Source organism: Protobothrops mucrosquamatus, unplaced genomic scaffold (assembly GCF_001527695.2).
Source record: "Protobothrops mucrosquamatus isolate PMUCROS unplaced genomic scaffold, P.Mucros_1.0 scaffold_226, whole genome shotgun sequence".
In the NCBI taxonomy this organism is placed as follows: Eukaryota; Metazoa; Chordata; class Lepidosauria; order Squamata; family Viperidae; genus Protobothrops; species Protobothrops mucrosquamatus.
In genome coordinates this window covers 885,745-898,441 of record NW_015386302.1, presented here as the reverse complement: position 1 = coordinate 898,441, position 12,697 = coordinate 885,745, and the positions used below count along the sequence as shown (strand labels likewise).

Here is a 12,697-nt window from a genome sequence, read left to right as displayed (position 1 = left end):
CATTTATGAAGTTGTTGTTTTGTTTCCCCAATGTACAAATCTGTGCATGGCTCACTGCATTGTACTGCATATACCACGTTGCTCAGTTTGTGTCTGGGTATTTTATCCTTGGGGTGGACTAGCTTCTGCCTTAATGTTTCTTAGGTTTGAAGTGCGCACCTCAGGAGGATCTTCAACCAACACATCATACGTGTGCACTTCAAACCGAAGAAACACTAAGGCAGAAGTAGTCCACCCCAAGGATAAAATACCCAGACACAAACTGAGCAACGTGGTATATGCAGTACAATGCAGTGAGCCATGCACAGATTTGTACATTGGGGAAACAAAACAACAACTTCATAAATGTATGGCACAACATAAGAGAAAAAACCATCAGGATAGGAGTCAGCAGTCCATCTGCATTTAAAAGACAAAGGCCACTCTTTCGAAGACAGCAAAGTCCACATTTTGGACAGAGAGGACTGCTAGTTTGAAAGAGGGGTCAAAGAGGCCATCTATGTCAAAACTGAACAGCCCTCCCTCAACTGAGGGGGAGGGATCGATCTCCAATCTACAACACAGTCCTTTCAGCAGTTCCAAGAAGGCTCCACACCCATTTGCACTACTCAGGTGACCCTGAAGACACAGATAAGCCTCCAGGTAGCTTTAACCACTCCCTAAAAGACAGCTATCTGCAGGAGTATAAATCTTTCTATTCCCCACCATCCAGTCAGAGCTGAAGAAGCTTCTTGGATTAGAAGCAAAAGGTCTTCAAAGAAAAACAAGGAAGTCCAGTTGCCTCTTGAAAAAGCCCCTTTGGGACAACCATGACCTGGATGACCGAGAATCTCCATAGATACTTAAATGCAGGCTTAAGAAAAAGAACAAATGGGTTTAAACCATAACTTGGCATCTCTTTCAACAGAAGCAAGAAAGCCAGGGCTATCTTAGAGGGCAGAGAAGTACATGTGATAAAAACTATTGGTGTGTGTGTGTGTGTGTGTGTGTGTGTGTGTGTGTGTGTGTGTAAAATATTTGAAAATAAAATTATTCAAGGTCTTTAACAGACTCTACAAATATACATTTAAAAGTCCCTGAAAAATACAATACTTCCTATTCCATTTGAATGTTTGCCTCCCCCAACTCTCATCAACCTGGCACTGAATGTGTTAACTGCAACTTCATGAGCAGCTTGCAAAATCTGGTTTCCATAGTAACAGCTCCTGACAAAACATAAACCTATAAAATCACATTAGAACATCTGCTGGGGTTTAGGTAGACTAAATCCATTGTTTGTACTGCCACCTGCTGGTCAACATAAATGGCTAAGTGTTACCAATCCATTCTGGAAGCCCTTAATTAATGCGTTCAAGAACAGCAAACGAAAATGCAGAGAAATTGCATTTTCCCCCCAACTCCATCAAAAAGAGACCATGGCATGGTTAGGAAAAGGAAACAGGCCCCAATTACAGATAGTTCCAACAGTGAATTATGAAGCACCGTTTTACAGCACTGGAATTAAAAGGCATATACAATGCAGCTGCTCATTTCCCATTACTTAAGCAAAGGAAGCAAACTCCTTTCAGTGTATGTAGGATAGATATTTTGAAAGCTATGTTTAGCCTTACATTTACGTGTGTGCATACTCACACTCAGTAGTTTTGCTGATGCAACCTCATGTGGAACATCACATAAATCAGACATGTCAAACTCGTGATGTCATGTGACATCGTGTGACATATCGGGACTGTTTTGCCATTGCCGGCAATGGGGTGGGCCCGGCTTCCGCATGACACGTCCGTCGGGCCAGCAGTTTGACACCCCTGACATAAATGACGTAATTGTACAAGAAATGACAGATCAAGTTGCTAGTTTTGTGATCTCAATTACTGTCTTTTTAATAAAAATGACCAGGTGACAACAAGTTGGCAATGTATTTGTATACATTCACATCCCCAAATCTTATCTCACTACTTTTAGAATCATATTGTTCAGGGAATACAGCTTGGGCATCTCCTGAAAGAAATGATACAAAGGAGTTTGGAACCATCTGGCAATCAAAAAGAGCCACATGATAGATGATGGGAGGCAGCTAAATAGGCATCCCATCTACTTGTTAACACATTTGAGGAAAAGTCAGTCATATTACTCCCATATTTTTCACTCTTGCTCCTCCATCTTGATTACCTAACCTGCATTTTGATTTGGGCTTCCCTGTGAATAGCTCTGGGAAGTGGGGGTGGGAGGGGGGGGGAATATTGTAATCTTTATAAAACTTTTAATAATAATAAAAAAGAATAAATTTGGTCCTTAAGGATCAGAGTAAAAAAAAAACCCCAGAAAATTATTATTATAACACAGGGCAAGGATTTTAAGGCTCCATCCCTAAAGTTAAAAAAAAAGGGTTGGAGCAAAAGCAGAGGAAAAACCCCTCCCCAGAGAAATAAAGATGTGTCACCACAAGCAGTGAGGAATAATTGTGCCAGAATGGGAATGGTTCTGTGAAGCTTACGGAGCCTTTCCTTAACTTTGCCAAGTGCAGATACTTTGCAGATATATTAAACATTGCAGTGTTCTACCGCAGCAACTCAAGACAAGGTTGTGGGGGAAGGGGAAAAGAATGTGAAGAAAACCAAATGGCATGTCATTTAGCACAACTTCAAGCAACTCAAAAGGAGACAGAAATGGCAGGAAATTGTGGGAGTCAGGAAATAGAGAAGTATGGTAATTGAGTCCGTATGTTCCAAGAAAAGGGTAGCCAGGTTTTTTGTTGCAGTAAAAAAAGAAAAGAAAAGCCAAGAATCCTATGGCATCTGAAACACTAATAAATGTATAATCACAAGCTTTTGTGCTTCTAGGCCACTTCATCAGATGCATGAAGAAAAATCTTGAGAGAGGGATTGCCTATGTATGCAGAATTAATTATTAGGGGAGAGGAGGGGAAGAGGAGGGGGAGGGACAGAAGAGGCAGGATTGTATCAAGGGAGACAAGGAAACAAAGCAGCTTTAGATATTAATAAGTAACAGTAAAAGTAGAATACCTGTCAGATTTTTGCAGCAAAAGCAACAGATCTTTATCATCCCAAAGTCCATTAAATCTAAGTAAAGGAATGTATTCGGCAGCAAAAATATCCATATGTACAAGAAAATAGCATAAAATGGAATACTGTAATCCAGAAGATTTGCCTTTTGAAAAGGGCCATTTAACGTAAGAACCAGAATCTCCCAAATCTGCACTAATATGTGAAGATGCAGTCAATTATAGGTAGTCCTTGACTTATGCTCGTTCATTCAGAATTGTTTGAAATTAAGACAATGCTGAACCAAAGGAATTACAACCGCTGCCTGAAGTAACGGCCATTGAAGCACCCAGTGGTCACATGATCAAAATTTGGCCGCTTGTGAACATGCACACTCTTATGACTGTGGGCATGCTGCAACTCACCTAGCCTGCCTTTCTCCCCCCCTCCCCAATCTAGGCTGCTTTGCAGACCAGCGCTCAACCACAGCGTGAGGCCTAGGGCCTTCAGCAGTCTCAGCCAGCTCCCATTGCCACAAGCTTCTGCTTCAGTCTTAATGCTGCCACTGCCATCCACAGATGCCATTTTGTGCAACTGATCAGAGGCAGCTCCTGCTCACATCAGGCTTTCTTTCCCAGAGACTGTGCAGAGCTTCTGAAGCCTTTAGAAATTCCAGAGTTTGTATGCAGTCTCTGAAAACTTTGGAATCCCAGTGCAACTTCAACAGGCTTTGGAAGCTTCACATGATTTGGGAAGCCTTGGGAGGCTGCATGCAAACTCTTAAAACAGAGCCTCTGAAGCCTTTCAAAGTCATGCCGGGTTTCTAAAGTTCTGCCGGGACTCCAGAGCTTTCTGAACCCTCATACAACTTCAGAAGGTTTTGGAGGGTCTGCAAGAGTTTACACAGAGCTTCTAAAGGCTTCCTGAACTGCATAAGTTGAAGCGTCCCCAAGTCAGGCTGGGCTTCCAGAGCCTTAGGAAGCTTTCAGAGGTTCTGTGTAAACTCTCATGGAGTCTCCAAAGCCTTCCAAAGTTGTGGTTTCTGGAGTTTTCAGAAGCCCTGCACAACTTAGGAAGCCAGATCTTCCATACAAGAATTCCAAAGAATTTGGAAGCTACGCACAAATAGGCTCTGGGAAACAAGGCCTGTGTGCAACCAACAACTGCCTCTTGTATAAGAACCCCTCAGCAGCAGGAAAGAAATGCCTGAAAATAAGTGTGCAGCAGATCCTCAAGAATGCTGGGTAATGGTGTGACGCGACATTTATGAGTGGCAGCAGTGGCAGCAGTGTTGATGTGACAACTGGTTGAGGTTGCTAATGGCCCTAGGCATTTACTGCCCAGCCCCAAGACACCCAGCACTCCACTTAATGACCTGCATGATCACAACCTAGGAGTGCCAGAATTGCAGACATTGAGGGAAGCCGTCATGTCAATGCCTCAACTTATGACCACAACTTACAACTAAAATTCTGAGCTCAGGGGATACCTTGCTCAATAATAGTAACTGTGAGAGGGACCTCGGAGTCCTAGTGGACAATCACCTAAATATGAGCCAGCAGTGTGCTGCAGTGCCAAAAAGGCCAACACAGTGCTAGGCTGCATTAACAGAGGGATAGAATCAAGATCACGTGAATACCACTTTACAATGCCTTGGTAAGGCCACACTTGGAATACTGCATCCAGTTTTGGTCACCACGATGTAAAAAAGATGTTGAGACTCTAGAAAGAGTACAAAGAGCAACAAAGATGATTAGGGGACTGGAGGCTAAAGCATACAAGGAACAGCTGCTGGAATTGGGTATGTCTAGTTTAACGAAGAGAAGGACGAGGGGGGACATGATAGCAGTGTTCCAATATCTTAGGGGCTGCCACAAAGAAGAGGGAGTCAGGCTATTCTCCAAAGTGCCTGAAGGCAGGACAAGAAGCAACGGGTGGAAACTAAGCAAGGAGAGAAGCAACCTAGAACTAAGGAGAAACTTCCTGACAGTTAGAACAATTAACCAGTGGAACAACCTGCCTCCAGAAGCGGTGAATGCTCCAACACTGGAAGTTTTTAAGAAGAGACTGGACAGCCATTTGCCTGAAATGGTATAGGGCAGGGGTAGGCAACCTTGGCTCTTTTATGACTTGTGGACTTCAACTCCCAGAATTCCTGAGCCAGCATGCTGGCTCAGGAATTCTGGGAGTTGAAGTCCACGAGTCATAAAAGAGCCAAGGTTGCCTACCACTGGTATAGGGTTTCCTGCCTGAGCAGGGGGTTGGACTAGATGACCTCCAAGGTCCCTTCCAACTTTACTATTATTATTATTATTATTATTATTATTATTAGTCAAAGTCAATTAAAAATATCAATTGAAAATGTTAATATAAGCCAATGGACCCACAGAACACAGCCTTCATTAATGACTTCCAAAAATAAGGCAAAGGGAATGTTCATTGCAATATGAAAATAAGATCCTGAGAAATCTGATTAATCTGTTTTTTATCAATTAGACAAGCATTGTGTAATGTGCTTGCATTTATACTACACAATGTACTAATACTATGTACTAAGAGTCATACTCTAAAAAATGAACAGTGACAGTTTCATAATTAAATTAAATACAAGAATTAACTATATTTCATAGATAAAAACTTTTGCTATATATGAACATGGTAATCATGTATCAAAAACTGCATTCAAATAGTTTATTCCTATACTAATACTAATTTATGCCTTAAATTTCTATTATATAGCATGTATAGAATTGTATGGAAATAGAGCAGTATAATACACAGCACATATTAAGTATGCTTCAAGAGGAGGTTTTGTTATGCATTTTCCATCTTTCAAACTTGTATTTTTTTGGATTTTCAAACATGAATTAGTGCAGGGGTGTCAAACTGCCAGCCCGTGGGCCGGACGCATCACGTGGAAGCTATGCCCACCCCATTGCCGGCAATGGCAAAATGGGCCCGATACGTTGCGTGACGTCACATGACGTCGCGAGTTTGACATGCCTGAATTAGTGGATGGATATGTGTATGTCTGTATACAGTGTAGCTTACCATAAAAATATTTTTAATTAAAACTATTTGTCCATCTGGAAGCATCTTTAAACACTACATATACCTGCAAGATTAGGGAATTTGAAAGTGAGATAAAAATATACAGATATATGTCTGTCAGTCTAAGAGATGAATATATGTATTCATGTATATGTACAGAATTACTCCATCTCTAAATATCAACTGCTAGGTGACAAAGAATATAGAAATTGTTATGGTCTCCATATCCCTTTTGAGCGCTTTCTGGAGCAGTCTGGACACAATTGTACAGGATTTATTTTGGGCTCTGAAGCCATATGGCTCACAATTTTGTCCACATTACATTTACATATGCCACATTCATGCATCCTTTCTCTCCAATTAATGTCTTCCACGAAAAGCAGACTTTAAAAATACCAGTAGTCCTTGACTTATGACCAGCTGCTCAAAATTTGAAATTATCATTTGAAATTATTAGATTCCAAAAAAGGGAGTTATAATCCAGATTTGATGTTCCCACATCCATCCCTCCCCCAAGGTCATGTGACTGTATTTTGGGTGCTCAGCAACTGGTCCTTATTTATGGCTGTTTGCAGAGTCCCACAGTCACGTGACTGTGATTTATGACATTTTTGACAGAACCCTCTTTTACTTCCAGTTTCTGGCAAAAAACACCCAATGACAAACAGTGGGTTCATTTAATAAATGCAGCATTGCTTAACAACCGCTACAAAAAATTGGGCATAGTCACAGGGTGATCTTCTTTACAACCCTCATAATATACGACCAAATTGCAGGGTCAATTATGGTTATTAATCGAGGAGAACCTTTAATAATAATTTATTAAACTTAAATACTGCCCAATTCCCAACAATTTGGGGCAGCTCACAAGAATCAAAGAAATTACAATAAATCAATAAAAGATGGCAAGCATTCAGACCAGATGGAAAGAAGCAAAGAGTTTCATTCTCTCTCACCAAAAACATGGATGAAGACCCAGGTCTTCATGGCTACTTTGAACAACAGCAGAATCTAGATCTGGGAGAGGGGAACCTCACTGCAGAGGGCAGGCATTAACACAGAGAGAGAGAGAGCATACTTCCAGGGTCCTAATAGACGACATTATTTAACTAAAGGTACCAAGAACATGCCAACATTGCAAGATCAAATTGGCCAGGCAGATACTATGGAGACAGATGACCCCTAAAATAAATGTCCTCTAATGAGGCCAATGCAGGCTATTTTAAATCTATTAAGCACAGTCAGTAGTTCTCACAGTCAAGTACTGTAGCTGCTGACTAGAAATGATCCCTTTTCTGCTGGGAAGAATTTAGACAGGGACTAAAAGGCAAGTGGACAAGGACCAGGAGACTTTAAAAAGAACTTGAGACCAGATGGGAAATCCCTATAGACTGTATTTGGCCCATAGTGAAAACTGGATGGATCCTGAGCCACAATCAAGTAGTGCCCTTATGATATTACCAAGGAAGAGAAGTGTCTTCTTCCCTTCCCAGTTGTCCACTGAGATAAGGAATTTATACAAGCCACAATATTCATGGTACAGTACCTGCATTCATATCAATCAATTGTTCTCTCTTCTTTTGCTTTTCTTGACGTTCTTTCTCTGCTTTTTCTTTTGCTAGTTTAGCTCTGCGCATCTTCTCCTCCATCTCACGCCTTTTCTGATTCTCCTTCACACCTTGCTAAAAATAAGACACAGGTGATAAGATATACAAATGGAGAGTCATAATAATGAATTTGCTGTGTTGTTATGATATGCATATTGTACTTTTCATTTAGCAGAATAAAAGAATGCAATGCTGGCTACCATGCAAGACAAAGTAAGTAAACAGTGATGAGTTTATGAATGATAGATTTATTTACTACTTTTATCCATAAAAATTAATGGAATCACAAAATATACAAGTAATGTATCCTTGAGAACCAAATGCTGGAGGAGATATCTAACATATTTACCTAAATTTATTTTTATTTTACTCAAATAAAAATAGGAACATTAATTTCACTACAAATATTTTGTTTAAATACAGCCCTACCTCAATAAGCTCTCATCTATATACTATATTTCTCTATAATCTACTTCTCTGGCTTACATTATTTTACAACACAGCTTTTAAAGAAATGTTTTGAGTGTTTAGACTTATAATGGATATTGACATACTTTTATGGAACTTGAATGTATTTAGCAATATTTGTTGTCTGCGTAAGTACTGACCTATTTTTCAAAATTTTGTCTTTAGCAGTCCAGCACACTGAACTGATTCCTATCAATATCAACCAGCTTACAAATTACAGGTAATGTTGACAATTATAACCCTATGAATCCTTGGGAAATGAATCCTTTGGTGATATAAAAATATAATAATTAAACAAGCAAGCAAACAAATAGATAACTCAAGTGTGAAAGACCAAAAATACAAGAAAATATAAAAACACAATAGGAGCAAAATATGGAGTGTTTGCAACAGAAAATAGCCACCTCCTCATGTTATACAATTTAAGTTTGTTTCAAAGTATTTTACTTGTTGCCTTGTTTGATGTAAAAAGTACAGCACAAATAAAAAGGTGCTCATATTGTAATTAAATATGTAATACAAAATTACATATTGTAATTAAAACAGATGCTCACCACAAACATATTTTTGAAATTGCGCAGATTTGTGAAAAACTCCTCAATAGATATCTTATTGGTGTCAAAGAGGAAGTATTGTCCTAATTCCCCATAAAGGTTTTCCATATTTGCGTGCATCATTCGTAACTTCTCATACTGTTCTTGGGCTTCCTTAACAAAGCTGTAAGACTAGAGTTAAAGATTTCTAACAAATTGTAAGCAAACTTTCCGAGAATACGTTGATTACTTTAAAGTTGCTAAAAGTTTGGTTTTTTGTATTTTTAGTTTCAGATTCTTATCCCACCCTTTTATGTATAAAGCAATTTGACAAAATAACACCACACAATTAACTAACAGAAATTAAACACAGTACTAATGTAACAAAGCTCTTTTTTGCAAAATAAATTCTGATTAGGTCATTGTGATTCACCTCATTTTTATATTCCATTGACTTCTAGCCATTGGAAAGGTCATTGCTGACTGCAAATAATTTACTTCTCTGACTGCAATTCTTCATAGGGCACAAAGGGAGGACTCAGCTATAGCTGCTTTACCTCAGGGGCCTTTAAGCAATCATAGCTATTTTAAAATTTTAATTTATTGATATGATTGTATCAATAAAGTATTAATTTATTATTAAAGCTATTTTAAACATACTGCAGGTTATTAATTCATAATTTATATATTTTAAAAAGCAAAGTAAAATGATTAAATACAAAAATAAGCAGCCTTTCATTGCAAAAGATCATCTGGGTACTTGCTGCCTAATCTTATCAATAATTATCTGTTGGAATAACATCAAATGTGAGGGCTAAGCACACTCTCTCCAGTTCATTGGGTTCTCTCTGAACACTAAAAGGAACTCATTTCTAGAGGCATGTTCCCCTGCATTTCTGATGATAGTAACACCCTTAATTCATATGTTTTGATAAAGAGTATCCTCTCTATTGGTTTTAATGGCTATTTTTTTCAGAATCCTTTTTGAATCTCCCTTGCAAAGACTGTAATATATAAATGAAGATGCTGTACTCCTGTGATGTCCAGTGCAGTTTTAAAACCATTTTTAAGAAGTTCACCATTCTAATTGATACTTGCACCAGGAAGAAATGCCATCCCAAAGTGAAAAATGCTTCGGGGTGGGGGGGGAGGGGACTTAGGAGAATTCTCTATTACAAGCAAATGTTTCTAGTTATCATCCTCTCAACATTTATAGATGTATTAATGTGTAGGTTTGTGTCTCTGCAAACCATTATACTACAACATTCGGTAATTGAATTTGTGGTAGGAACTCCATCCCTTCATATTGTATACTTAGAACATAGAATAATTTGTTTACCATCTTCCAAATTCTTAAAATTGTTTTATTCTAGATGACTTATTTTGATAAAAGAAGGAAAGAGCACTTGCAGCAAAGATGGGCACATTGTGTAAAATCCAATAACCACTCAAAATAAATAAGCAAACCAGTTACAGATAAGGAATCTATTGTTATTTATCAACTTCATTCCTCTCTATGTATCACTCACATTAGAGTGTAGCAAAATTACCTAGGAGGTGAGCCAAGAAGCCCTCAACAAAAGATGTCCCAACCCTTTCTAGAGCTTTCTAAAGATACATCTTAGAAATGTAATACGCATCTTTCAACAAATTTTGGAGAAATTGTTCTTGTGAAAATGACTTAGATGGGAGGCACATATGAGAGGCAAGATAGCCTACTGAAAAAATGTTGCCAAGCCAAATTTTAGCCCTTTAAAAGAAATTACTTCTAAATTCATAAAGCAAGATAAAAAGTGAGCAAATCCTCTTTCGCTGTTGGAAGAGTGGTAGAAAGCAATGCCCTGATGTAATGAGAAACAGATATTAACCTTCTATACTAGAGTAATTTTTAATCACAATGTCATTTTGTCTCATGATTACTAAATCTAGAGGGCAAAATGTTTGCCACTCTGCGACCACTACCAAAAACAAATTTGTGTAAACAACCAAAGTGAAATGGTAGCCAGTAATCAAGTGATTTATATGTTATGTTAAAAATCACTCAAAATCTCAAGTGAGGACTTAATTATGGTGTTTCAGGATGTAATTTGTGCAATTTTGCCTAGTATCAATTAACTACAGGATTATAAACTAAAAAGGGGACATGGATGTATCTAGGGGACAGGATTTCTGTGGGTTCAACTATGGAATATTTTGGAAGAATAGGGTACACAGGTGCAACCCCGGATGTATACAGACCATGGCAAATAAGCTTTATTTATTCATACCTGGTTCTTCTGCCTGCAAGTTACCCAAAGAGACATCAGGAAGAGTTATACACTTTGTGCTTTCAACTGTTTGAATGGGAGACTACTCAAGGACACAGTATCAATAAATATATGTCACTCGCTAAGGGTTCCTATTACTGTCATTACCTTGTGAAAAATGAAACAACTCCTCTTTTGGTACAGTGTATCTTTCTAATACTACTAAAGTATGTCAATAAACAGTGATATATTAATGCCACTTTAAGAACCTTAAAAGACAAAATTTGCTGAACTTTATAATGAAAACTAGGATTCTCAGAAAAAAATAATACAAGAATGGGAATTCATTATTCAAAGTCTGGTAATACTTGCATTAGTAAGTACCTATACTGATAGCGTTAGAGAACTTGGTTTTTCTAACAGCTGATCTTTGCAAACATCCCGCTGCTGAGCAGTTGCTCAGTGTTTTCCTCATTCTAAAACCAGTGATTTTGTCCCTCAGTATCATAAATAAGATTCTTTCTTTCATAGGTTATTTTCAACATTTCTCAGTGCACATTTTTGAAGGATATGGCCATTTTCTCCACAAATTTGTCCTTCTCTTCTGTACTACTGGGGAAATTGTTAACATCATGCTGTAGATCTGAAATCTGTTTGTTCATCTGGTCCAGATTTTTCCGCAAAATTTCAGCAGAAACTTGGGGAAGAAAAAGAGACAATACAGCAGAATTGCAGAAACAATTAACGTCAGCTAAAAGAATAGTTTTTATTTACTGTAGTCACATTCTCTAGGAAGCCAGCAAGTATATTCCTTGGACTACCTGCTTCTCTTAATTGAGAAGGGTTAGTCTGATTAATATTACTTCATGGGACAGTTTCTATTTGTGTTCAAGTTGAACAGGAAAAAAAAACTTAGGAAAGCTAAAAAAAAACTTACAGAAGTGAGAAAAAAGTAGGGTTATGCTCTAATTTGGTATAAAATCAAAATCTGATTTAAAATGGGGTAATATAAAGTATATATTTCTAACTTGTCTTATTTCCAATTCTCCAATGCTCCTCAACTGCTTGGGGAGGAAGAAGTATTGAATTCATGGATTTCAAGGGCAAACTTCAAAGTCATTGGAAGTTAAGCAGCATACAAATTTAATAATAAATAAAAATAAATGGTGAGGTGTAGGAAATTAAAAGGTTTTTTTTTTGGAATGACAAGAGATCTTTAAATGAGTCTCTTTTGATAGTGAGATAGGCAGCATATAAATTAATTAAATAAATCCCAGCTATACTATTTGTATGCTTTACAAAAATCACAAGCCGGGGCAGAAGGCAATACATAGTATCAGCAATCTGCTGATTCACTGAGGAGGCATAATCAGTCTGCTGTTGTAGCAGCAAAGATAAGAAAGCCTGGCAACAATGGCAAATGTCAGTTGCAGTACAACAAAGGCAGTGCACATAGTCCCTTCTTTTCAACCTATTCTATATCAAACCATGCAGACTCCCTTGTGTAACCAGAGGGACAAATATGAATTCACAGAATTGTGACTTCAGAACTAGCATGCACCATCCACATTGATTAACTAGGATATTTAAAGAACTGCATATTCAAAAATACTGTCCCATTAATATATATGCTCAGGAATGCCAAAAAAGTTGGTTGTATGTGACTCTTGGCTTAAGAGCAGTGTTTGTCAGTGAGAAAGTGCAATAAAGTGATGGATTATATCAGCAAAGGCCTGGAATTAAAGGCAACAGCATTTATGACAGGAAGTTATATAATTCTACATATACTA

General features: G+C 38.0%; 1 protein-coding gene across 1 annotated transcript in view; it reads right to left on the bottom strand.

Moving 5' to 3' along the window:
• Positions 1 to 12,697, bottom strand: part of DIAPH1 (diaphanous related formin 1) — a 92,317-nt gene that overhangs the window by 8,691 nt on the left and 70,929 nt on the right. Inside the window, exons 24-26 of the mRNA XM_029286737.1 lie at positions 11,480 to 11,604; positions 8,683 to 8,847; positions 7,600 to 7,735 (exon numbers count right to left, since the gene is read on the bottom strand). Coding sequence (XP_029142570.1) covers positions 7,600 to 7,735; positions 8,683 to 8,847; positions 11,480 to 11,604 — 426 coding nt within the window. The remainder of the gene's footprint in view (positions 1 to 7,599; positions 7,736 to 8,682; positions 8,848 to 11,479; positions 11,605 to 12,697) is intronic.